Here is a 24,644-nt window from a genome sequence, read left to right as displayed (position 1 = left end):
AAGGTGGGACATGACCAAAACAAGAGGGTCAATGAAGCAACTTCTGAGTGACATCTGTCACATTGAGGGTTAATATGGGAGTAGAATCGAGCAAGCATATCTTTAGACATGTAGGCTCTATGTACCACCTTAAATTGTATTAAAGCATGTTTAGCACATATAGAAGAAGAATTAACCATTTGTAGAATTTTTTCCCATTTTTCTGTTGATATAGTATATTGAAGCTCTTTTTCCCACTCTTGTTTAATTCTGCCTGACATTTCTGGTTGTATCATGATCATATTATAAATAAGAGCCTCTAAACCCTTCTGACAAGGATTCAAGGTAAAAATCATATCTAAAAAATCTATCGGAGTTGAATAAAATTTTCAATGAAGATTAAAGGGAATATGGGAAACAGAACCAGGTGATTTTTTTTTTCAAGGAAGTGTGGGTATTGGGGCCCTAGTGGGTGGAAAGAAGTGAGAAAACCAATGCCCTATGACACTGGGGTCCTGGTGAGGAAACTGGGATCCCAGTGGGCAAAAGACAGGGGGAACCTGGGCCTCAGTGGATGGAAAGGAGAAAGGGAACTCTACCATTGAAATTTCTGAATAGTCAATGAATTATGAGAGATTAATATGTATTAACCATTATAGTGTACCTAATAGAATATGCTTCTACTTATTGAGAGGGCAAGCGATCTATTTACCACCTACTTTAAGCCAAAGTTGCAGGCTTTCTGTAAAAAGTGGCTTTGGCATAAAACCCTTTTAGAATTAAGCTATGTCATGTTGTTAATTCATTTGATTTCTGTGCCTATAGGTATGCTCTGCTGCTTCTATCCACATTTACAACAGAAACAGAACAAGCTACTGATAGCTAGATGGCTAAAATTATTAAGTGTTTTTAAGGTGGAAGTTGTTCAGTATTTTAAGGAATACTTATAATGCTAATATATTCTTTTTGCCATTATCAGAAGAAGGGAAAGAGTCTAGTACATCACTTAGTCAGCAAGAGGTCTTAGAACAAAAGCTGGGGAAAGAAAACATTGTAATCAAGCTAGGTAAGATTAAAGGGTAAATTGAACAGGCTTTTGCAGCAAGATGCAGCAAATTGTTAGTAATTTTTCAATGATACTACTCAAGTTAAAAAATCAGTAAATAAATAGTGCTTTCTTATTTTTGTTCCTTTAAAAATGTTTTTAATGTACCAGATAGAAGTAGAACTTTTGTTGCAGTAAGAAATCTAAGGCAAAAATGTTTGATTCACTTAAGCAAAATGATAACTGATGAGCCATTTTAATCCCCATGTTAAGATTGTATGAAATCTTTCCTCTGTCAACACAAGCATCTGTTCAGGAACAGAAATGTTCTGATTGCTTACAAATGCTTTGTTTTTGGCTGCTGGTTAGCAGAACATAGTGATTGGTCAATGTATTCTAGTTGGAGTCATAGCATGCATATAATCCCCAGTTCACAACATAAGGAATTTGTGTTTAAATTTTGCCAGGGTTTAAAATACAAAATGAGCTTATTTATTTATTGATTGGTTGAGATGTAGCATGGAGTACTGTTACGTATTCAGGCAACAATAAATATATGAGTTCGGCAAGGGTTTTTATAACAAACAACACGTTTATTACACACTGAAAACAAACCCCCCCAAAAGTAAACAAACAGTAACATAACCGGAAATCAGCTGCTGTGCGGTAGCTTAAACAGTTCTTAAAGTGATGCAGCTCAAACAGTTCTTAAAGCGATGTTGCAAAACAGTTCTTTTAAGTAGGATTGCCACAAGTTCAAAATGCTCACGGTCCATTTAAGGGAGAGACTTTTTAAGACGATTTAAATTCTCTTTCACATCGTTTTGCTTCTGTCCGACGTCGAACTTTTCCCACGAAGACTTTACGAAACGAAACGGCTTAAAGGCACTGACCTTTCCTTTATCACACTGTCCTCAATCTTCTGCTATCCCGCAGAGATTAACACGAGAACAGTCAATGAATTCCTTCCGAATAAGGATTAAACAAGGTCGAACCCGTTTCACCATCGAAAATCGATTCTCCTCCATCTTTATTTCCCGACCTCCGATCTTCACTCTTCACTGATTCTCAACTAGCAGTATTGTAAAGAAACTGCTGGCAATGACCTTTTAAACTTTCGGCATTCGATAAAAACTTCATCCTTCAACTAAACCGCGTCATCACATTAAGTCACGCAGTGGCATGAAGTCAACATGGCAAATCCAGCCGCGAACTGCCCCCACCTCACAGGGTGGGGTCTTCCTTTTATACCCTGTTTATTTAAAAAAAACAAAACTTGTCACATGATCTCTATTGGCGGGAAAATGACATCACTCCACCATCACAAGACCATTACCTCAAGTCCAGGTATAGCTTCAACCCCAGTCACGTGACAAGGGTACCACTGTCATGTCACGAGTACGTAACAGTACACTCTCCTGGCAGTTCAAGCCATGCTGCCCAGCAACCCCTCATTTAACCCTAGCCTAATCATGGGACAACTTACAATGGCCAATTAACTTACTAACTGATACGTCTTTGGCCTGTGGGAGGAAACCTAGAAAAAACGCACACTGTCATGGGAAGAATGTACAAACTCCTTACAAACAGTGGTGGGAACTGAACCTGGGTTGCTGGTACTGTACTGTAAAGCACTGCTAACCACTGGGCTTCCATGTTTCTAGTCAGAGAAAAATTAGAAATTTTGTCAAATTACACTCGAATGAAAGAAAAATTCCAGAAGAATTGAGTTTTCCCAGCAGTTTGGTTTCTGCGCTAGATTCCAGCATCTGCTGTAACTTGTGGAATGAAATGTTTGGTCGCTTAAATTGTTTTGAGTTTTCTCCATGTATCAGTAGAGAAGTTTCATTGCCCATACTTTGTTTGCTTCCTTAATCAGGAGCACTAAGGAATTGGTGGGGGTAAAAATATTTTGCTAAGTTGCCATTTTTAATGGAGGGGGGTTAAAAAGCTACAATTGCTGGAATCTGAAAAAATCATTACTTGCCTGAAGCATTCAGTAGGTTAGGCAACATCTGCATGAAGAAAAACAACTATGGTTTCAGGTTGTTTCTCCTTTCATCAATTGCTGTCTGACCTGACCTGCTGAACTTTTCCTGCATTTTCTGTAGTTTATTTTCATGCTGATCCTTGGAAGATGAATGCACGTGCCTACTATAGACGTCTCTGTCTAAACGTACAATGTGCAGTCACAGTAATTTATAATAAGTAGAACAGTCAATGAAACATAGAAATACACTCAAATCAGCATGAGTTAATCAGTCTGGCCTGGTGGAAGAAGCTGCTTTTTTGCTGCTGTACCATTTCCCAAATGGTAGCAGATGAAATAGATTGTGATTGGGGTGGCTTGGGTCCCCAATGATCCTTTGGGCCTTTTTTCACACCTGTCTTTGTGAATGTCCTGAATCATGGGAAGTTCACAACTACAGATGTGCTGGGCTGTCCGCATCACTCTCTGCAGAATCCTGCAATTAAGGGAGGTATAGTTCCCATGCCAGGCAATGATGCAGCCACACAGGATGCTCTCGACTGTGCCCCTGTAGAAATTTCTTGGGATTTGGGGGCACATACCAAACTTACTCAATCGTCTAAGGTGAAAGAGGCACTGTTGTGCTTTTTTCACCACACAGCTGGTGTGTATAGACCACGTGAGGTCCTCTGGGATGTGGATGCCGAGGATCTTGAGGCTATTTGCCCTCTCATCCCCAGATCCATTGATGTCAATCAGGGTTAGCCCACTTCCATTTCTTCTGCAGTCCACAACCAGTTCCTTTGTTTTAGCGACACTGAGGTTGTTTTCTTAACACCACTGTGTCAGAGAGATGACATCTTCCCTGTAGCATTGACTTCACTTAGATTAACTTTTCTGCCCTCTAGGAAGCAGTGAGGTCAACTTTTTATCATGGCTACTTGACATTTGTGTATACAATTTTATTAGTGTGATGTTGTTAATAGATGCAAAACAGGCTTGCTATTCAATATTTATTAACTGTTTTGACATTTCATCCTTGGGTGTTTTAATTCATTTAGATAAATTCTGAATAATTTGGCATTTTATTTGTTTTTAAATGTGATATTGAAAAGAATATCTCATCATCTTTTTTTCCCTTTACAGATGAGTCTGATGTTGAAGGAGGTAAGTAGTTACATTGGTAAGTGGTTTATTATTGTCACATGTACAGAGGTACAGTGAAAAGCTTTCCTTGCATGCTAAACACAGATCATTCCGTACATATAGTATGTTTCATTGTTGACTATTGCTTTCTACTTTGGAACTAAAAGCTTAAAAGCAGCTGTCAGTTGCAGCATTTCTAAGCCGAGGCTCTTGCTGCTTGGCAATGGAAATTCGTTAACCAAAGAAGTACAGATATTTGAAAAATGCCATCAGCTGCTATTTGGGAAACCGCTTGTGTGCAGGGAAATCTATTAATCCAAGCCCTACTGCCATATGTGGTTCTTGAACAATCCTGCAAATTTTGAACATTCCTTCCATCAGGTTTTCACCCCCCCCCCCCCCCACATCAACTGTATAGAATGTTCTAGAGCAGGCATGGGCAAACTACGGCCAGCGGGCCATATGCGGCCCGTTAAGCTTTTTAATCCGGCCCGCAGAACTTGATGAAATTATATTAATAAACCTTGTTAACGTTTTCTCCCCGCAATTCTGGCGTTTTCCCAATAGATGATGCACTCTATATACATTGACCTTTGTTGAGGTGCAGCGTATTACTCCACATTTGCGCTTTACTTTGTGACCTTGTGGCGACCCATTTCCTGGCACATCCAAACCGGCTCACAATTAGCCAGCGTTCCTGCTAAGAGAGATCGCCTGCACGGAGCTCCGCATACCGGCGCGCTCTCCCTGCTTTGTCATTGTGCGGGTCGTTGTTGAGTTTTGGCATAGGGGACAATTGAATAAGAAGGAGCAGGACAAGTAGACATGCATCTCCTACCGCTTTTGAAATAAAGACAGTCAGGAGGAGAGTGATGATGATAATATCTTGAAGGATAACAGAATTTTCAGTGCTTTAAAATAATAACTGTTACTATTAAAAAAAGCTGTATTTTATTCATTTAATTTTCAGTGTTTTAGAAGTCATTTCAATAAATAGCTAAATACCATGGGACTTCAAAGACAGATATTTTGTTGTAATGCATTTGTTCATTTTCAATTGAAATTAAAGCACATGTTTTCTACATATCCCATGATATTTTATTTTCTCTTATGAGGTGTATTACCAAAACACTCCGTCCATCTGCTCCTGGTCCGGCCCCCCTGTCAAATTTTAGAACCCTTTGTGGCCCTCAAGTCAAAAAGTTTGCCCACCCCTGTTCTAGAGGCAATAATGCACTTTGTGCTGCATAACTGGACATGGAATTCAAACATTATTGAGTAGATAAGTGATAGACAAAATGTAATTCCCTCTCCATATGTGCTAATGCAGTGCAAATATACACTGCCTTTTATATAAGGCCACTAATAGAAAATTTAGCCAAGATGTTTTCCAGAAATGTACTTGCCCAAAATCAACATTGAGTATGTCTGTTAAATTTTAATAAAGCAGTTGTTTAGCTTTTTATTCATATCTGTATGGTTGTGCTAGCAAACTAGTTTTCTTTGTCCATTTATTTCAACTTTATCTGATCATTACTGCAGGAATATGACCTTTCACGTATAATGGAAAACTTAATTTCCTAGGCATACACAATAAAAACAGCATTTGTCCTTTCAAGCTTGCTCTGTTTATTATGATCATGGCTAAATTAACTTTTCTGAAGTCTGTTTACCTGTCCTACTTCCAAAATTCTTGATTTCCTTGTTAATTAAAAGTCTAATTCAAGGATTCACACTCCACTGTTTTCTGGAGCAAGGAATTCCAAAGAGTCACGCCCCTTTGAGACATTAAATTCTTAACTAGTTAAAAGTGGAAACAACTGAAGGCAGTTACATAGAAACCTTTTATATACTTTTATGGGCTTCATTGGAGGAGTAGGTGCTGTCGTTCCTTTTCTGGGTGCCATGGGTGGGGAATAGAAGAGGGGACAAGGAAACAAATTTCTTTATTTTACTGGAAGAAGAAACCTTTGTTCATGCCCTTAGGTAGGAGGCTACCCAGATGAAATATGAGATGCTGCTCTTCCACACTGAGATGACTTTTTTACTTTTTGTATTCATTTACATGATCCATTTAGATATTCCAATCTATTGGAATTCTTGCTAGGTAAAGTTCTGCATTGGGAATGCTATACTTTCATATTTATCTTTGCACTTGTTTTAAAGCAACTAATAGATTCCTAGTCATGGAGGTAATATTTAATTGCATTTGCAGTAGTTAATAGAATAATGGATTCAGCCTTATTTCAACAGTGTAGTAATTTGTTTGAACAGGTTGTGTCTTTAGAATAAGTTTTGTCTCTTGCCCCCCCCCCCCCCCCGCCCCAAACTCTTGGCATAGTGTAGTAACAGATGTATCAATGTTTACAGATCCTGAAGCTGTCCAATATTCATCTGAGAAGTACACAGCTGAGGTGAATGGAGATATTTCAGATGAACATTTGCCCCAAGCTGTTCAAAGGTGATCTTTTTGTTTACTTAAATATTCAAAACAAATCTGATAAATGATATTAAGATCATCATTCTTGATGCAGATTATTTGTAATTTTGAGATAAATACTAATTCACCATCTAAATCACACTGAAGTTAACCTTTTCTTAAGCAGCAAGCGAACATCTCGACCAGGAAGTGCAAGGCCTGCACCTCCCAGAGTAAAGAAACAAGAAAGTGCAGACTCTCCTTTGGAAAGGTAACTGTTTCTTCTATTATTGTAATATGTTCAGTGCTCCTGAAGTTCACTGTCTCTTTTAAAAAAAACTTTTTGCACATTATATTTGAATGTATTTTCTGTTGAAAAATGGTGCAAGTTTATAATCGACTAGCAATTTCAAGGACGTGAAATTAGTCTGATTTTTTAAAAACTTGTGTGAGATTATCTTAGTAGCTACCTTGATTGAATAACCAGCTAGTACTTCACTAAGTGTTAATTCAATCAAGATTCTATGGTAGTTTATTGCCAGTAGTAAGTCAAGTAATGAACAATCATGAGGGCAAATTTTACAAAACACAATGTGGAGTGGAGACAAGAAGTGTTAATAGAAGATTTGGTAGAAACTCCCGGTACTTTAGTTTGATTGGATGATTTAGATATTGTCCATTTGATTGAAGGATTTGTTAATTGACTATTTAAAAAATGCAAGTGAGGAAACAAGAAGTTGATTTACTATATTAATGTCACAAGTGGAATACAGTGAATGGCCTTGTTTGTGTGCCATCCAGGCAGATCATTATTAAATTGAAGTAGTTTAAAAAAAAGCAGAATGTGGAATATAAAGGTGCAGCCGGTAAACACAAAGTACAAGAACTACAATAAGGTGGATTGGGCGATCAAGAATTCAACTTTGGCGCATGAGAGATCCATTCAAGATCTGAATTAACAGTGGGGTTTGGGAGATAGAAGCTGTCCTTGATTCTGCTGGTATGTACTTTGTATCTTCTTCCTGATAGAGGGGAGAAAAGAGAATGACTGGTGTGGGAGAGGTCTGTTCATCTAAAGCTTTGATAAGCTTCTATAGATGTGTAGTGGAGAGTAATAACTGACTGTCTCATGGCTGGTATTGAAACACCAATGCCTTTGAATGGAAAATCTTACAAAAGGTAGTGGATTCAGCCTAGTACATCACGGGTAAAGCCCTTCAACAATTGAACACATCTATATGAAATGCTGTCATTGAAAAGCAGCGTCCATCATCAGAGATTCTCACCCACCTAGACCGTTACCTCACACCATCAGGCTCTTATGCAAAAGGCTCTTTATCTTGTTATCTCATATTCTCATTATTTATTGCTATTTATTTATATTTGTATTTGCAAAGTTTATTGTCTTCTGCATGCTGTTTGCTCTTTCACTGATCCTGTTATAATTACTATTCTACAAATGTTGCTGAGTACACCTGCAGGAAAGTTAATCTCAGGGTTATATATGATGACGTATATGTAGTTTGATAATAAAATTTACTTTGAACTTTGAGGTTTTTGATTATGTTGGCTGCTTTCATGAGACAGCAGGAAATATAGTGGAGTCCATGGAGGGGAGGCCGGTTTTCATGATAGACTGGGCTATGTTCACAATTCCCTGCAATTTTTTGTGGTCTTTGGTTGAGCATTTGCCATACCAAATTATCATGCATCCCAGGTAGAGACAAGAGAAAATCTGAAGATCCTGGAAATTCTGAGCAGCGCACACAAAATGCTGGAGGAACTCAGCAGGCCAGGTGGCATCTATGGAGGGAAAAAAAGTAGTCCTGCTGAAGGGTCTCAGCCCAAAACATCGACTATTTACTTTTTTTCCATAGTTGCTGCCTGGCCTGCTGAGTTCCTCCGGTATTTTGTACACATCCAGATAGGATACTTTCTAAGGCAACACAAGTGAATTCAAAGACCTGTGAATTCAATTCACAGACCAATGTTGATACCCCTGCCCCCCCCTTACCCCATCCCTATCTATAATTTTAGTCTGGTTCTATTTCTCTCTCTTCCCCCCCCCACTATAATCTTTCCCCAGCCCTACCTTTCTTTCTCTTTTATTTCCCATAATTCTCCACCTTCCCCCCTAGCCCATTTCCCTTCAGCCTATCACTTCCCAGCTCTCTACTCCATCCCTCCCCCCACTTCTTATACCCCCTCGACCATCCCATGTTACTTCACTCCTGATGAAGGGTTTTGGCCGGAAACGTTGTCACTACCTCCTCCCATAGATGCTGTCTGGCCTGCTGAGTTCTGCCAGCACTTTGTTTTTAATTAGGATGCTTTCTATATTAGTCTATATTTAAAAAAAAAATTAAGAGTCTTCAAGGACCAGCCAAATTTCCTTAACATTTTGAAGAAATAGAGGTGTTGATATGCTATCTTGAGGACATAGCCTCAAGATTCAGGAGAGTAAATTTAGGATGGAGATGGAGGAACTGCTTTTCCCCGAGAGTGGTGAATCTGTGAAATTCTCTGCCCAATGGAGCAGTGGAGGCCTCCTCAGTAAATCTATTTAAGACAAGTTTGATAGATTTTTGCATAGTAGGGGAATTGAAGGTTATGCAGAAAAGGCATGTAGGTGGAGATGAGACCATGGTCAGATCAGCTATTTTCTTATTGAATGGCAGAGCAGGTTCAATGGGCCAGATGACCTACTCCTGCTCCTATTTCTTATGTTCTTGTTTTTCTTGGCCATGATATCAATGTGGCTGGAGCAGGATAAATTGTTGGTGACATTTATATTTAGGAGCTTGAAGTTCTCAACTGTTTCTAACTCAGTTCCACTGATAGAGATAGGTGCATGTTCTCCACCTGCTCCTTGAAGTCATTGATTAGCTCCTTCATGGTCTTGACATTGAGGGAAACATTGTCTTGATACCATGCCTCTAGTCTTTCTATCTCCTACTTGTACTCTCTCTTGGCCTGTTTATGGTCTAGCCCACTATGGTGGTGTTATTTGCAAACTTTTAAATGGAATTAGAATGGAAATTGACCACAATTGTGTGTATAGGACATATAGTAAGGCGCTGAGTACACAGCCTTCCTGGGCACCAGTGTTGAGGATTATTGTAGAGGGTGTGTTATTGCTTATCCTTGCTGATTGTAATCTGTTGGTCAGGAAGTTAAAGATCCAGTTGAAGGTGGAAACATAGGAACATAGAAAACATACAATACAGGCCCTTCAGCCCACAAAGCTGTACCAAGCATGTCCCTACCTTAGCACTACCTAGGCTTTACCTGTAGCCCTCTATTTTTCTAAGCTCCATGTAGCCATCCAGGAGTCTCTTAAAAGACCCTATCATTTCCGCCTCCACCACTGCTGCCGGTGCGAATTCTAAATTTAGGAGTCTGGAAATGTGTTTGATTGAAACTATGGTGTTGAAGGCAGAACTATAGTCAGTAAGTAGAATTCTGATTAAGCTTTAAGCTTAGCTGTTTAATGTCAATTGTAGGGATGTTACTGGAACTTTTTATTAGGGAAGAAGTGATTGTTGATTTAGGCATTATGTACTCATTAGACCTAATGTATTTGAGTAATTAGTTCATTTATTATTATTATTTGGCAGTGTGCTTCTGGGTAGATAAAAATTGTTCAGAGATTTTATTTGTGTGGAGTAAAAGATTTAATAAGGTTTCATGCAGGAGGTTGTTCACAAGAATAAAATTGCATTAAATTGGTTTGGAAGTAGAGAGTGAGAATGATAGGCATGTGATTCTCAACCTTTGGATTAAATTCCAGTTGCCGGTCTGATACCATTGTTTATTTATACATCCTGAAGTGTAAAATTTCTCATTTGCTATGGACTACAAGACCAGTTTTTGAAATTGCAAACGGCCTAATCATGACTCCTACATTTAAGTTTGTTATTAATGTACAAGCAGTAAGGTACTGCTTAAGCATTAATAACTTGGATTTAAATGTAGGATGATAATGTGGTAAACTGGAACAGCAAATTTGTAAATAACACCAAGATTAGGGGGAATAGTGAGGAATGCGCTAAGATGGTAGCACAATATTAATACGCAGCAGCCTCTCCGGACTCTGGATTGGGGATTGCCAAACGTTATGTGGATTTTCTGGTGTAGTCTGTTTTGTCATGTGTTTTTGTGATATCATTCTGGAGGAACATTGTCTCATTTTTTAACTGCATTGCATTTGTGGTTTCTAAATGACAATCTGAATCTGAATAGTGGACAGCAAGGAAGGCTATAAAAACTTGCAGCAGGATCTGAACCAGCTAGAAAAATGGGCTGAAAAACGGCTGATGGAATTTCATGTAGAGAAATGTGAATTGTTGCACTTTGGGAGGACAAACCCGAATAGGATCTGCACGGTGAGTGGTAGGGCACTAAGGATGGAGGGATCTAGGAATACAGATTCGTAATTCCTTGGAAGTGGCTGTAGTTTGCTTAGCCGAAGATCACAGGGTGAGTCGGAGACAGTTTCTTGTGGACTTTATGCCCCAGGTTCATAAAGCAACCGGGGCCAGTGGGACTTGTCTGCATGGTGGGAGATCATGGAGTTAGTTGATGATAGTTCCTTGTGGTTTAAAAAGTGACTGGGGCCTTTTGGAACTTTTCAGGAGACTACAATCATAACGATCTCTTAGGAGCATTAATGCCCAACAGGAAGAAGCAGTGTGGCCATTGTTGGAACAGCTAGGCTTTGGTAAGAATTTAAGCTTGAGAAGTTAGAGGTATTTCAGGATACCTGGCAGTCTTCCTGATGACTACAGCTACAGGAAATGCATCCATTGGCCTCAGCAATGAAGTCGGATATTGGTGACCCCATTGGTGTTCCTTTGAGTTTGAGTCTGCCCTTCAAACTTTTAATATGTTGACAGACAAGGGTTTAGTAGTTCACCTATACTGCTTGGTTGTGGTGTCTGTGCTGTATGTTCGGCTTCTGTTAGTACTTCTTTCACTGTTTCTCTTGCCAGGTCTAGGTTGATTGAGATAAACAGCATTGAGGCATCAAAAGAAACTATGATTTTGTCGTCTTCTATCTTGATGTCTTTTATCCTGTTTAAGAAATGTTGTGCACTGTTGGTGGAATGTTGAGAACTACGTACCAATTGTTTTAGCCACCTCAAGAATTCTTTTGCTTGTTTGTGTGCTGGTGTTTATGGTCGTGATATGATAGGATATAATGGGACTTCATTGCCAAGGCTGTTATGCAAAGATTAGAAAAGATAGTACTTCCAGTCCTCAAAGCCAATCTCTGGATGCGATCGGTCATACTCAAACAAAATGAAATGGAGGATACCTTTAAACAAATCAATAACATTCAGCAAAATCAAGTTTACAATGGAAAGAGAAAGTTACAACTGACTTGTGTTGCTGGATATACTTGTCACAAGAAGGACAGACAGTATATTAGAGACATACGTCAGGGGTCCAGGTATTAAACTACCATAGCAACCACCCAGCTTGCCACAAAAGTTGCATTTGCACCTTATTTAAGAGAGCACAAACATACTGCAGCACCACTGAACTTTGGGCCAAGGAAGAGAAGCACTTATTCAAAGTGCTCCAGAACAATGTTAGCCGTGGAATTTAACAAGGAGATGCTTACTAATGAAAGAAGTAAATGTAGTTGCTAATACTAACGAGAAGGTGCTTGGTAAGCTGAAAGGTCTGAAGGTAGGTAAATCATCTGTGCCAGATGGAATACACCTTGTGTTTCTGAAAGAGGTAGCTGAAGAGATTGTGGATGCATCAGTAATGATCTTTCAAAAATCATTAGATCCTGGAATGGTTTGTGAGGACTAGAAAATTGCAAATGTCACTCCATTCTTCAAGAAGGGAGGAAGGCAGATGAAAGGAAATCGTAGCCTGACCTTAATGGTTGGAAGATGTTGGAGTCCATTATCAAGTTTTGGGTACTTTGAGGCATATGACAAAGGCCAAAATCAATATGATTTCATTAGGGAATCCTGCACAAGGTCTCCCAAGTCAGATTTGCCCTTAAAGGTTGACTTGCAGGTTGAGTTGGTAGTAAGGAAGGCAAATGCAATATTAGCATTTATTTTGAGAGGACTAAAATATAAGAACAAGGATGTAATGCTGAGGCTTTAAGGCATTAGTCAGACTGTAGTTGGGGTATTATGTGCAATTTTGGGCCCCTTGTCTAAGAAAGGGTGTGCTGGCATTGGAGAAGGTCCAGAGGAGGCTCATGAGAATGGCTCTAGGAGCAAAGTGTTGGCGTGTGGCCGAGTGGATAAGGCATCGGTCTAATGATCTGAAGGTCATTGGTTCGAGCCTCAGCTGAGGTAGCGTGTTGTGTCCTTGAGCAACGCACTTAACAACACATTGCTGTGTGACGACACCGGTGCCAAGCTGCTTGGGTCCTAGTGCCCTTCCCTTGGACAACACCGGTGGCATGGAGAGGGGAAGGCTTGCAGCTTGGTCTCCCATTCAACCCTGCCCAGGCCTGCGCCCTGGAAACCTTCCAAAGCACAAATCCATGGTCTCACGAGACTAACGGTTGCCTATAAAATGAATCCATGGAAGATAGGTTGTATGAGGAGCTCTGGGCCTGTACTTGCTGGAGTTTGGAAGATTTGAGGGGGAGGGGGATCTCATTTAAACTAGGTATAGAAAGAGTGGATGTGGGGAGAATGTTTCCTAGGGTGGGTGAGTGAATTTAGGACCAGAGGGCATAGCCTCCGAATAGAGGAATGTCCGTTTAGAACAGAGATGAGGAAGAATTGTTTTAGCCAGACAGCGTTTAAATCTGTGGAACTCATTGCCATGGATGGCCATTATTGAGTACTTTTAAAGTAGAGGTTGATAGGTTCTTGATTAGTCAAGGTATTATTATAAGAATTACCCCTTGTACTGTTACATACAGTTTGAACATGGGACAGTGGGATGATGTACCGTAGATTCCGGTGTATAAGCCGGTGGCCCTAAATTATGGTCCTAAAATTAGGAGGTTGGCTTATACAGAGGATGCCAACTTTGGAAAAATGAATACATGGAAGACAGGTTGTACTTATTGGCTGTTTTTGAGTCAAATTTGTTCTACTGTCAATGCATGAATTCTTTGAATGGGTTGTTTAAACTCACATCTAGTGGCTGGAACATGGATGTCAAACCACTGGGGATGACTGCGATGTCTGTATTTTCAGCTTTCAATGCTGCTTTTGTCTTACCTGATAAGTGCGCTTTGAACATGTCCCAGACAAGTAGTGACTTTTCCTTCCTGAAACCTTCGGGACCTTGACACCACACCTCTTTAACCCACTTCAAGCAACCGGCTTCGTCCATCCAGCAGCGTTCTTGAATGTAAGCAACACCCGTGGGAATTTTCTGAGCAATCTTTGTTTTTTGTCTCAACACAAGATCATGTCTATTCATAAATCGTGTGCACCAACTTTACGTAGCTTTGAAATTTTCACTGACCTCACGGTGTTTTCCGTCCCATTTTAATGCTTGAACTCAAATCATTTCTCTGGTAACAATGTATCCAGATGATCACTGGTGATTCACCCGCTCTAAAACTTTTTCTTCGAGTTCTGGCCACTGACATGTTTTCCCATGGTTTGCGCATTTCATCTTTGGATTTACCCTCAGCGTGTCCTCTGCCTTTCTCCATTCTCTCACTTGTTTCTCGTTTACACTAAACTACTTAGCAGCTGCATAATTATTCGTTCCTTTAGCAAAATCAATAACCTTCAGCTTGAAGCCAACATCATATCGCATTCGTTTTAATCTTTTGGACATGGTGGTTGCAAACTCAATACTGAGTACACGTACTGATCCTGCCACCCCGTGTTATGTTTTAACGAGGTTACGATGGGCGCTAAATGGTTTCATGGGGGTTACATTTCAGAGGATTCTTTACCACGGGAACCTAATCCAAAACTTCCCTCCCTAATTTATTTATTAAGAATTTGCTTATAACGTTCTACAACGTGTAAGCTTATTTTCTTAGCAGGTACTGGTTCACAAAATTTCCAGGTTCTGGATCCAGCAAAGCTGAGTACCGGCATGTGAGATCTTGTGATCTTTTCTGGTTAAATCAAAAACCTCTACAAAAGGGGTCGGCTTATACAAAGGTAATATGAAAAAGTCACTTTTTTAACCTTGAAAATGAGGGGCCAGCTTATACTCCAGGTCGGCTTATACGCTGGAATTTACAGTAATGGCCTTGTGAGTGGGATGATGAATTGTCTCATGACCATGTGGTGATGTTATGTCACGTGATGGCATGTTCCAAACAAAGCCCGCGGTCTGTGACGCAGTTCTCATTTCTATTTTTGTGCAATGCTGTTGTTACCAGTCGGAGGTGTGGAGACTCCACCGGTTTTGCTCGTTGCACATTTATTTTTCCCTTACAGTCCAGTTATCCGAGTTCAAAGGATTGGATAAAGTTAATGTTGTTCAGCGTTTTGGGAATGATCGACCTTTTTGAATCTTTGTTCAGGAATTGTGGCATGCACATTTGAGTTAAACCCCTGCAAGGTCGGGAAGGTTTGTGCAGTGACCAACCTCCCATCAAAAGGTCAGTTCCTTTTATCTTCTTTTGATTTCTTTGAACAAGGCATCTCTCAGCTGTGGGATCGGCAGATTCATCATTACTTCAAAGGAATCGTTGTTTCGGGAAGTCTCTCCTTAATGACTGTATACTTCAAATGGACTTTTGAATTTACCACTTTAAGTCTGTGCTTGGATGAGAACTCGTTAAGAACAGTTTCTATGTTTGACTGTTTGTTAGATATTGCTGCCTAACTGTTAACTTCTGGTTAAGTTAGTTGTTTGTTTAGTTTTCTAAGTTTTGAGCAGAGGTTAATAAGTTTTGGGATTTGTTTATAAACCCTTTCTCAGTTTCATATCGATTGTTGCTGTATTTGCAACAGCAATAATGACCAGGGAGGCACAGAGAGAATCTAATTACAGGCAAGTATGTTTTATTGCTTCAATGGAAGAATACCTTTGTGCTCACCTATTAAGTTTTCCTGACCTACCATGAACAGGCAAAAAATAGAAAATATAATACAGGTTTAAAAAGAAGTTTTGGCTGCTGGCCTCATGTTCCTTGTAGTCTTGTTTCAAATCTCCACGTCTGTGGGGCATCTTACAACCACAATGGTTGGTCTTTAGAGAGTTATCGCTATCTTCCATGTGAAGACTTCTGCTTTCATACTCACTTCTTAACAATTTAAATATTGTATTCCAGTGTCATTGGCTATTGGTCATGTCTGACCTTTAACTCCTTTTTTTTGGCTCTGCTCCAGGCCAGAATCCATTTATTGCCCTTTTCCAGCAAGTGACAACGAAAATTTTATCTATTTATTTATTAAATTTTTAGAAAATTACAAAGAATAAATGTAATGATAAAATAGTAAGAAAGAGAAAAAATAATATTAACCCTCCCCCCCCTTAACCCTTGTCTAAAGAAAGAAAAAAAAGAAAGAAGAGAAAGATTGCCTGGATATTGGAGGATCCCCATATGCTCCATGGAGTTCAAAATAATTTTAATATTTATTTTTACTTTCCCCAATTACTTTATAATTTTATCTTCAAAGGACCTATGTGTTTAATCTTCTTTTGTAGGTATGGGAGCCAAATTTTCAAAAATATATCATATTTATTTCTTAGATTGTATGTAATTTTTTCAAGTGGAATACAACTGTATATTTCATTATTCCAACGATCCATAGTTAAATATAAATCAGATTTCCAAGTAACTGCGATAACTTTTTTTGCTACTTCCAATGCAATTTTTATAAATTTTTTCTGATACTTATTCAATTTAAGTTTCAGTATTCTCCCTTCAATGTCTCCTAATAAAAATAATATTGGACTATGTGGGAGTTGTACTCCAGTAATTTGTTTTCTTTAAAAGTCTTAGATTTATCCAAAATGATTGAATTTTAAAACAAGACCAAGTAGAATGTAAAAAATGTAATTTCTTGATTACATTGAAAACATTGGTCAGACATATTTGAATTTAATCTATTTATTTTCTGTGGTGTTATATATAATTGATGTAAAAAACTATATTGTACTAATCTAAGTCGAACATTTATTGTATTTATCATACTATCAGAACATAATCTTGACCAGCATTTTCCATCAATTTTAATATTCAAATCAGATTCCCATTTTTGACTTGATTTATGAATTCCTGATTTAATAGTCTGTTTTTGAATCAAATTGTACATACAGGATGTAAATTTTTTAGTTTTTCCTTTTTGAATTAATATTTCTATTTCACTAGGTTTTGGCATCAACATTGTTTGACCCAGCTTTTCTCATAAATAAGCCTTTAATTGAAAATAACAGAAAAGAATGTTGTTTGGTATTCTATATTTATTTTTTTAATTGATCAAATGACATCAATATACCTCCTTCAAAACAATCACCTATATATTTAATCCCCTTTTGGAACCAATTATGTAAAAGTTTATTATCCTTTGTAAAAGGAATAAGCCTATTTTGAATTAAAGTTCTTTTTGCTAATAAAGATTTCTTTATCTTGTCTTCCATATTTACCTTATTCCATAAGTCAATCAAGCGTCTTAATATAGGAGTTTCTTTTTTTTCCCGTATCCATTTGGATTCTCATTTATATATAAAACCTTCTGGTACGCTTTCTCCTATCTTATCAAATTCTATTCTAATCCATGCTGGTTTTTCTTCATCAAAAAAAGACGCAATAAATCCAATTTGATTTGCTTTATAATAATTCTTAAAATTTGGAAGCTGTACCCTCCTAAATCAAATTTACATGTCAATTTTTCCAATGATATTCTTGACATCTTTCCTTTCCAAAGAAATTTCCTTACATATTTATTCAGTTCTTGAAAAAACTTCTGAGGCAATTGTATTGGTAAAGTTTGGAATAAATATTGCAGTCTAGGAAATATATTCATTTTTACAGCATTAACTCTACCTATTAATGTTATTGGTAGCATCATCCATTTATCAAGATCCTCTTTTATTTTTTTAATAATAGCATATAATTTTGTTTATATAATTTTTTTACATCATTATCAACTCTAATACCTAAATATTTTATCCCATTTATTGACCATTGAAATTGAGTTACTAATCGACATTGATTATAATTTCCTTTGGTAAGGGGTAAAATTTCACTTTTATCCCAATTTACTTTATACCCTGATACTTTCCCATATTCTTCCAATCTAAAAGATAATCTTTGCAAAGATTGTAATGGGTTTGTTAAATAAATCAAAACATCAGCAGCAAATAAATTAATCTTATATTCTTCTTGATTAACTCTAAAGCCCCCAATGTCTGAATCTGTTCTAATTAATTCAGCTAATGGTTCAATTGCCAATACAAATAAAGCAGGTGATAATAACCAAATAACAATCACAGCACGGAAACAGGCCATCTCGGCCCTCCTCGTCCGTGCCGAACTCTTAATCTCACCTAGTCCCACCTACCCGCATTCAGCCCATAACCCTCCACTACTTTCCTGTCCATATAACTATCCAATTTTACCTTAAATGACACAACTGAACTGACCTCTACTACTTCTACAGGAAGCTCATTCCACACAGCTATCACTCCCTGAGTAAAGAAATACCCCCTCGTGTTTCCCTTAAACTTCTGCCCCCTAACTCTCAAATCATGTTCTCTCATTTGAATCTCCCCTACTCTCAATGGAAACAGCCTATTCACGTCAACTCTATCTATCCCTCTCAAAATTTTAAATACCTCGATCAAATCCCCCCTCAACCTTCTACGCTCCAATAAATAGAGACCTAACTTGTTCAACCTTTCTCTGTAACTTAATTGCTGAAACCCAGGTAACATCCTAGTAAATCATCTCTGCACTCTCTCTAATTTATTGATATCTTTTTTTGATATAATGGGCAGCCTTGTCTAGTTGACCTCGTTAAGCAAAATGGTATTGAAATCTGACCATTTGTAACTACTTTAGCTTGAGGATTAGTATTTAAGGTTTTAATCCATTGTATAAAAGATTTTCCTAACTCATATTTTTCCAATACCTTAAATAAAAAAATCCCATTCCAGTCTATCAAATGCTTTTTCTGCATCCAAGGCAACTGCCCCACTCATTTCCTCTCTTTCTTGTGCCAAATGAATTATACTAAGTAACTGGGTTATATTATCCATTGATTGTTTTTAGTAAAACCTGTTTGATCCATATGTATTAATTTTGGTAAACATTTAGATATTCTATTAGATAAAATTTTTGCTATTATTTTATAATCTGTATTCAACAAAGAAATAGGCCTATATGATGTTGGTTTTAAAGGGTCTCTATCTTTTTTTGGCAATACAGTTATGAACGCTGTTAAAAAAGATTGTGGGAGTTTATGCATTCTTTTCACTTGATATATTAATTCCATAAAAGGAGGAATTAATAAATCTTTAAATTTTTTATAAAACTCTGGAGGAAAACCATCTTCTCCTGGGGATTTATTACTCTGAAGTGATCCTAAAGCTTCTTCAATCTCTTTTAATGTAAAGGGCCTATCTAATCCTTTCTGTTCTTCCAAATTTAATTTTGGAAGAGTTATTTGTGATAAAAATTTATTTATCTCAGCAATCTTATTTTTTGATTCTGATTGATATAGTTCAGTGTAAAATTTTTTTAAAGTTTCATTAATTTCTAAAGGCTTATAAGTAACCTTATTTATACTTGTTCTGATTGCATTTATTGTTTTAGAAACCTATTCTGTTTTCAACTGCCAAGCAAGAATTTTATGTGATCTTTCACCTAATTCGTAATATTTCTGTTTAGTTCTCATAATTACTTTTTCTGTACGATATGTCTGGAGTGTATTATATTGTAGTTTTTTATTAACAAGTTGTCTTCATTTTTCTTCTGTCATATATCTTTGAGATTCTTTTTCTAACTTTATGATACCTTTTTTCAATTGATCTATTTCTGCCATGTATTCCTTCTTAATTTTAGATGTATAACTTATAATCTGACCCCTTAAATATGCTTTCATCACTTCCCATAATACAATTTTATCCTCAACTGAATGTAAATTTGTATCCAAAAATTTTTTTTCATAAAATCACAAAAATCCTGACGTTTTAATAAAATTGAATTAAATCTCCATCTATAGATCAAATCCACCTTATCCATCATTATCATTGTCATTATCAAGGGGGAATGATCTGACAGTATACTTGCTTTATATTCTACACTTTTCACTCTATCCTGAATATTTTTTGATAATAAAAAAATTCAATCCTTGAGTAAGTTTTATGTCTATTTGAATAAAATGAACAGTCTCTTGGATTAATTTTTCTCCATATATCAATCAGGTTTAAATCTTTTATTAATGATAAAGTTTTAGTTTTATTACTTTTGATTTTGTAGCAACTTTAGTTGACCTATCTATAAGTGGATCTAAACAAAAATTAAAGTCTCCACCTATTAATATTTTATCATGTGCATCAGCCAAGTTCAAAAAAACTTCTTGAAAGAATTTTGCATCATTTTCATTTGGTGCATAAATGTTCATATGACTCCATAATTCTGAAAAAATTTGACAATGTATAATCACATATCTCCCCACAGAATCAATTAGTACATTTTGTATTTTAATTGGTAAAGATTTATTAACCAAAATTGCAACTCCTCTCGATTTTGAATTAAGTGAAGCTGCAATGACATTTCCAACCCAATCTCTCTTTAATTTCTTATATTCTCTTTCTGTTAAATGTGTTCTTGTAGAAAAGCTACTTCTCCTTTCATTTTCTTAATATATGTTAAAACTCTTTCTTTTCACAGGTCCATTAAGTCCATTAGCATTAAAACTTTAAAAATTAAGTAAATTAATCATTCATAATACCTTGGGAACTCTTTAAAATTCTCCATGTTGCTATGAGTGTCTCCCTAACCATCCAGGCAAAAAAGAAGAAAAATAGAAGATAACTAATATATAAGAAAAAAAAACAAAATACCCCCCCAATAATGTTGTGAATAAAAAGAAACACAACATTACTGCCCCCCCATTTTACGGGTCATGGCAATCGCCATGATTGTACACGTGAAACTCGCAGCCATCGATCAGGAGCTCCTCCAGCTTCCCCGCAAAAAAAAAGAAAGAAAATATATTAGTGAAGAAAAAAAAAGTAAATAATTAATGTCTCTACTCCCAATTAATACTCCTCAACTATTTTTTTTCTCTTATTCCTTATAAATATCCATCAAGTCCAACCTAATTTCAGTCTTCATCATTAGTTCACTTCATTTCTATAATTCTTTACTCCTCCTCGTGGATATCAGGTAGTTCTTGTACAAATTTCTCCGCTTTCCGGTAGTCAACGAAAAATCTTCTTTCTTCGTTATCCAGGAAAATTATCAATTTTGCTGGGTAGCTCAATAAAAATTTATAGCCCTTTTCCCATAAAGATTTTTTCACTTGATTAAATTCCTTCCGCCTCTTCAGAAGATCGTAACTTATGTCTGGATAAAAAAAAACTCTTTTCCCTTCTGTCATCAATGGCCCATTTCTCTTTTTAGCACCTTGAGTAGCTGCCTTCAAGATCATTTCTTTATCTTGGTACCTTAAGCATTTTGTCAAAATTGATCTTGGATTTTGATCTTGTTGCGGTTTTAGTCTTAAAGCTCTGTGTGCTCTTTCAATTTCAATTACTTGACTTCCTTTCATTTCCAAAATTTTCGGAATCCATTCTTGGAAGAATTTTATTGGATTTTCTCCCTCTGTACCTTCTATAAGACCAACAATTTTAATATTATTTTGTCTGCTAGAGTTTTCAAGCACATCTATTTCTTCCAACATCCCGTTTTCTTTCTATTATCCAGGCAAGATTATTGTCTTCTATCTTACATATTCTTTCAGTGTTTTCTTCCATTTTTACTTCCATCTCTTTAACTTTATTATCCATCTTATTTTGTTTTTCCACCACATTATTGAGTGTAATCTGCATCCTTCTTATATCTGTTCTTATAGCTTTTAATTCATTCATCATATATATCAGGATATCTCTTATGTCTCCTTTAATATCCTCCTTTTCCTCTCCTTCTTTATCTGTGTTTCCCAAAGAATCTGATTCCACTTCCAATTTCACTTCCAGCCGTAGTTGGGATTTGTAGTTTTGTTAATATCTGTTCATGCATACTTGTTTCTTCGTGCATGCGTTGTTCTTGCCGTTTCTTCTTAGAGACTGCTGATATTGCCGCAACTTCCTGTCCTGCATCATCAGAAGTGCCATGCACTTCGCCAGGAGAAGATCCAACTTGAGTACGAGGCTTCGCTGAGACGGTTAGGCCTTTTTCCCCGCCGATTTGCTCAGTCTTCAAAGTAGTAGGTTTCTTCTGTTTCAGTTTAGGAGCCATATCAAAAAATAATCCTGAGTTGCTTATAAATAGTTTCTAGTAGGTATTTGTTAACTCTTCTTCATTTAAACCCTATTTCATTACTTTTTACGAGGGAGCTGGATTCCCAACGTCTCGATCCTACGTCATCATGTGACGCCCCCTCCAGCAAGTGACAATTGATAAATTATTTTCTCTTTGTTATCATGCGAGGAAAAATACAGACCCCAATAGTCACAAACCTCACAAATGACTTCTTATTTGGAAATGATCCCTACTTCAGCAGATTAACCTGGAGCATGATTGCGTTTACTTTAAAACACTTACCAAGCCAGGCAACTACAGCTCAAAATGGAGAACAGAGTCTCTTCATAAAATGGCAGCCTTCATCTCCTCCCTCATGGCAAGAGCAAAGGCAATTGGTCTGTCTGCTTCCACTGTGCTTGACTCATTTGATTTGTAGACTGTTCTTTCTGGTCAACAGTGTCTAAGGTTATGGGGAGAAGGAAAGAGAATGGGGTTAAGAGGGTTATTAAATCAGACATGATGGAATGGTGGAGCAGACTCAATGGGCCGAATGCTCTTATATTTTATGGTCATTCCATACCTGATATCAATCTCTATCAGCTAGTTGAACAATGGCAGCAAAAGCATGGGAACACCATCATCTGGAAACTGCCCTCCAAGCCTCACAGCATCTTACTTGGAAATATATTGTTGTTCCTTCAAACATTGCTGGGTCAAAATCATTGAACTTCTAACCACTGTTTACATCTGAAAGAATGTGGTGGTTCAAGAAGTCAGTTCACCACCGCCTTCTCGGGCAATTAAATGACTCAAAAATTATGAGAAGCAAGCAGTTTGGTACTGGGCCAGTAACCAAAGCTAAAACATAATCCACCAGTTGCAAAGCTGGTTGGCCATCACCTTTTGCTGACTCCCAATAAATTAATCATTCATCCAGCTTGCCACTTTCCCCATGGACTCCATAGGGTTTTACTTCTCCAGCCAATTTGTCTTGCTAAAATCTGTCTGGGCAATAATCTATTACTTTCTTAAACAAATTCAACTAAGTTAGTTAAATAAACTAAGGAATGATTTTGTATGACTTAATAGAAATGTTCAGCGATATAACACGAAGTAAAATTAGGAGGTGACCAAAAAGCACTTTAATTTTGTTTCCTTATTGGATAAAGTTATAACTAAACCTCTGATTCTGTTTTCTTACCTCTTTTCTATATCCCTTTATTCTCTTAAACTCCAAAAATCTATAAATTACAGCTTTGAATATACTTATTAACTGAATTTCTACTGCTTCCTGCAATAGCAAATTCTAGTGATTGAATTCTTAATTAGCAAATTACTTTATTTTGAGACTAAGACAACAGGTTCTTGAGGCTGCATGCAAGGTCTTTGGGCATCTGGCCTGTCGATTAATGGAGTATTAAAAATTTTTGAATAAGATCGCCACTTGTTCTTCTGAAGTGATATAATGCATTTGTCCTCTTCACGTGGGTGGCTCAACCCAGTAATTGTTTATTGAATACTCTGAGCATGCTATTTTAAATTGATTCTATTCAAAATGCAAGGATAGTTCTTTGAAATTTCTGCTCATTATTTCATCTAGTAAAATTGGCCAACCAGTATTATAAAAACAGAAACATCCCATTTGTGGTGCTGAAAATTCAGTACATTGCTTGCTTGTCAAATGGTCAATTTTTTCATTTTAAATAATTCCTCCATTTTTTCCTGACATTTTAGATGAAAATAGCAATGAAATGTGGCACAGAGGGTTTTTAACCTTATTAGAATTCAATTTGATTGCAGTATTACTGAAATGACCCATGGTATTGTGCAGTGTAATTATGTCATGATACTCTCCAATCCAAAATTAAGTACCCTGAGTTAATTACTTTTTTAAAAAGTAATCTGACGGCTTGAATTGCTGAGGCTATGGGCCGGAAGTCAATAAATATTTATAAATGGGTGCAGTGGTTGTCATGGATGTGGTGGGAAGAAGGGCCCTTTTCTGTGCTATATTACTATGGCTTTAACTTATTTGGTTCTAGGAACCATTCACAAGATCATTTGATTAGGATAATTAATATACTAGATAACTGAACTCTGGTCATTTTCATGTTGTTTCACCTTTATAAAAAAATCTACAGGTAACTGATTTGACAACTGTCATGGCAGTATAAAATTACGTATATAGAGTAATAATTTAGCATTTCAAATGCAATCACAAGCATATCCAATTTCACATTTTATTTAACATTGTAGCTATTTATTTAGCGGTATTCTACCTTTCCAGAGCTGGCAGTGCAAAACCTGTGACAAATGTTATAGTGGATAAAGGAAAAAATGCTGAAGAGGAAGTGGATGATGATGATGAACAGTTTGTGGTGGAAGAGACTGCTTCACAACTTCCAGATATACCTGAGATGGAACCTGTAAGTCAAGTATCCAAATTGTTATTGTTGGATTATATGCAAAATACTCCATACATATTACTAATCAGTTTTCATGTTAATCTTTGGCCAGTATGAAAGATTTGGCTTAAGCTAGAGTTCAAGAAATTCTGAATGGTAAGGAATGTGGGCTTCACAGTTTGATCCACCATTTAATTTGCCAATGTCTTGTCTTTGAAAGTATTGCTGAGCTGCCTTCTTGAACTACCTATAGTTCTTGAGTTGCACCTACAATACTGTTAGGGAGGCAGTTCCAGAAT

The 24,644-nt window shown here is 37.1% G+C and overlaps 1 protein-coding gene across 1 annotated transcript in view; it reads left to right on the top strand.

The window, feature by feature from the left end:
* Window positions 1–24,644, top strand: part of traf3ip1 (TNF receptor-associated factor 3 interacting protein 1) — a 138,352-nt gene that overhangs the window by 57,479 nt on the left and 56,229 nt on the right. Inside the window, exons 8-11 of the mRNA XM_059967118.1 lie at window positions 4,140–4,160; window positions 6,510–6,600; window positions 6,746–6,829; window positions 24,228–24,366. Coding sequence (XP_059823101.1) covers window positions 4,140–4,160; window positions 6,510–6,600; window positions 6,746–6,829; window positions 24,228–24,366 — 335 coding nt within the window. The remainder of the gene's footprint in view (window positions 1–4,139; window positions 4,161–6,509; window positions 6,601–6,745; window positions 6,830–24,227; window positions 24,367–24,644) is intronic.

The sequence above is a fragment of the Hypanus sabinus genome, chromosome 4 (assembly GCF_030144855.1).
Source record: "Hypanus sabinus isolate sHypSab1 chromosome 4, sHypSab1.hap1, whole genome shotgun sequence".
NCBI classification, from domain to species: domain Eukaryota; kingdom Metazoa; phylum Chordata; class Chondrichthyes; order Myliobatiformes; family Dasyatidae; genus Hypanus; species Hypanus sabinus.
Note: the sequence above shows the minus strand (reverse complement) of the source record. Positions and strands in the feature narration are given on the sequence as shown.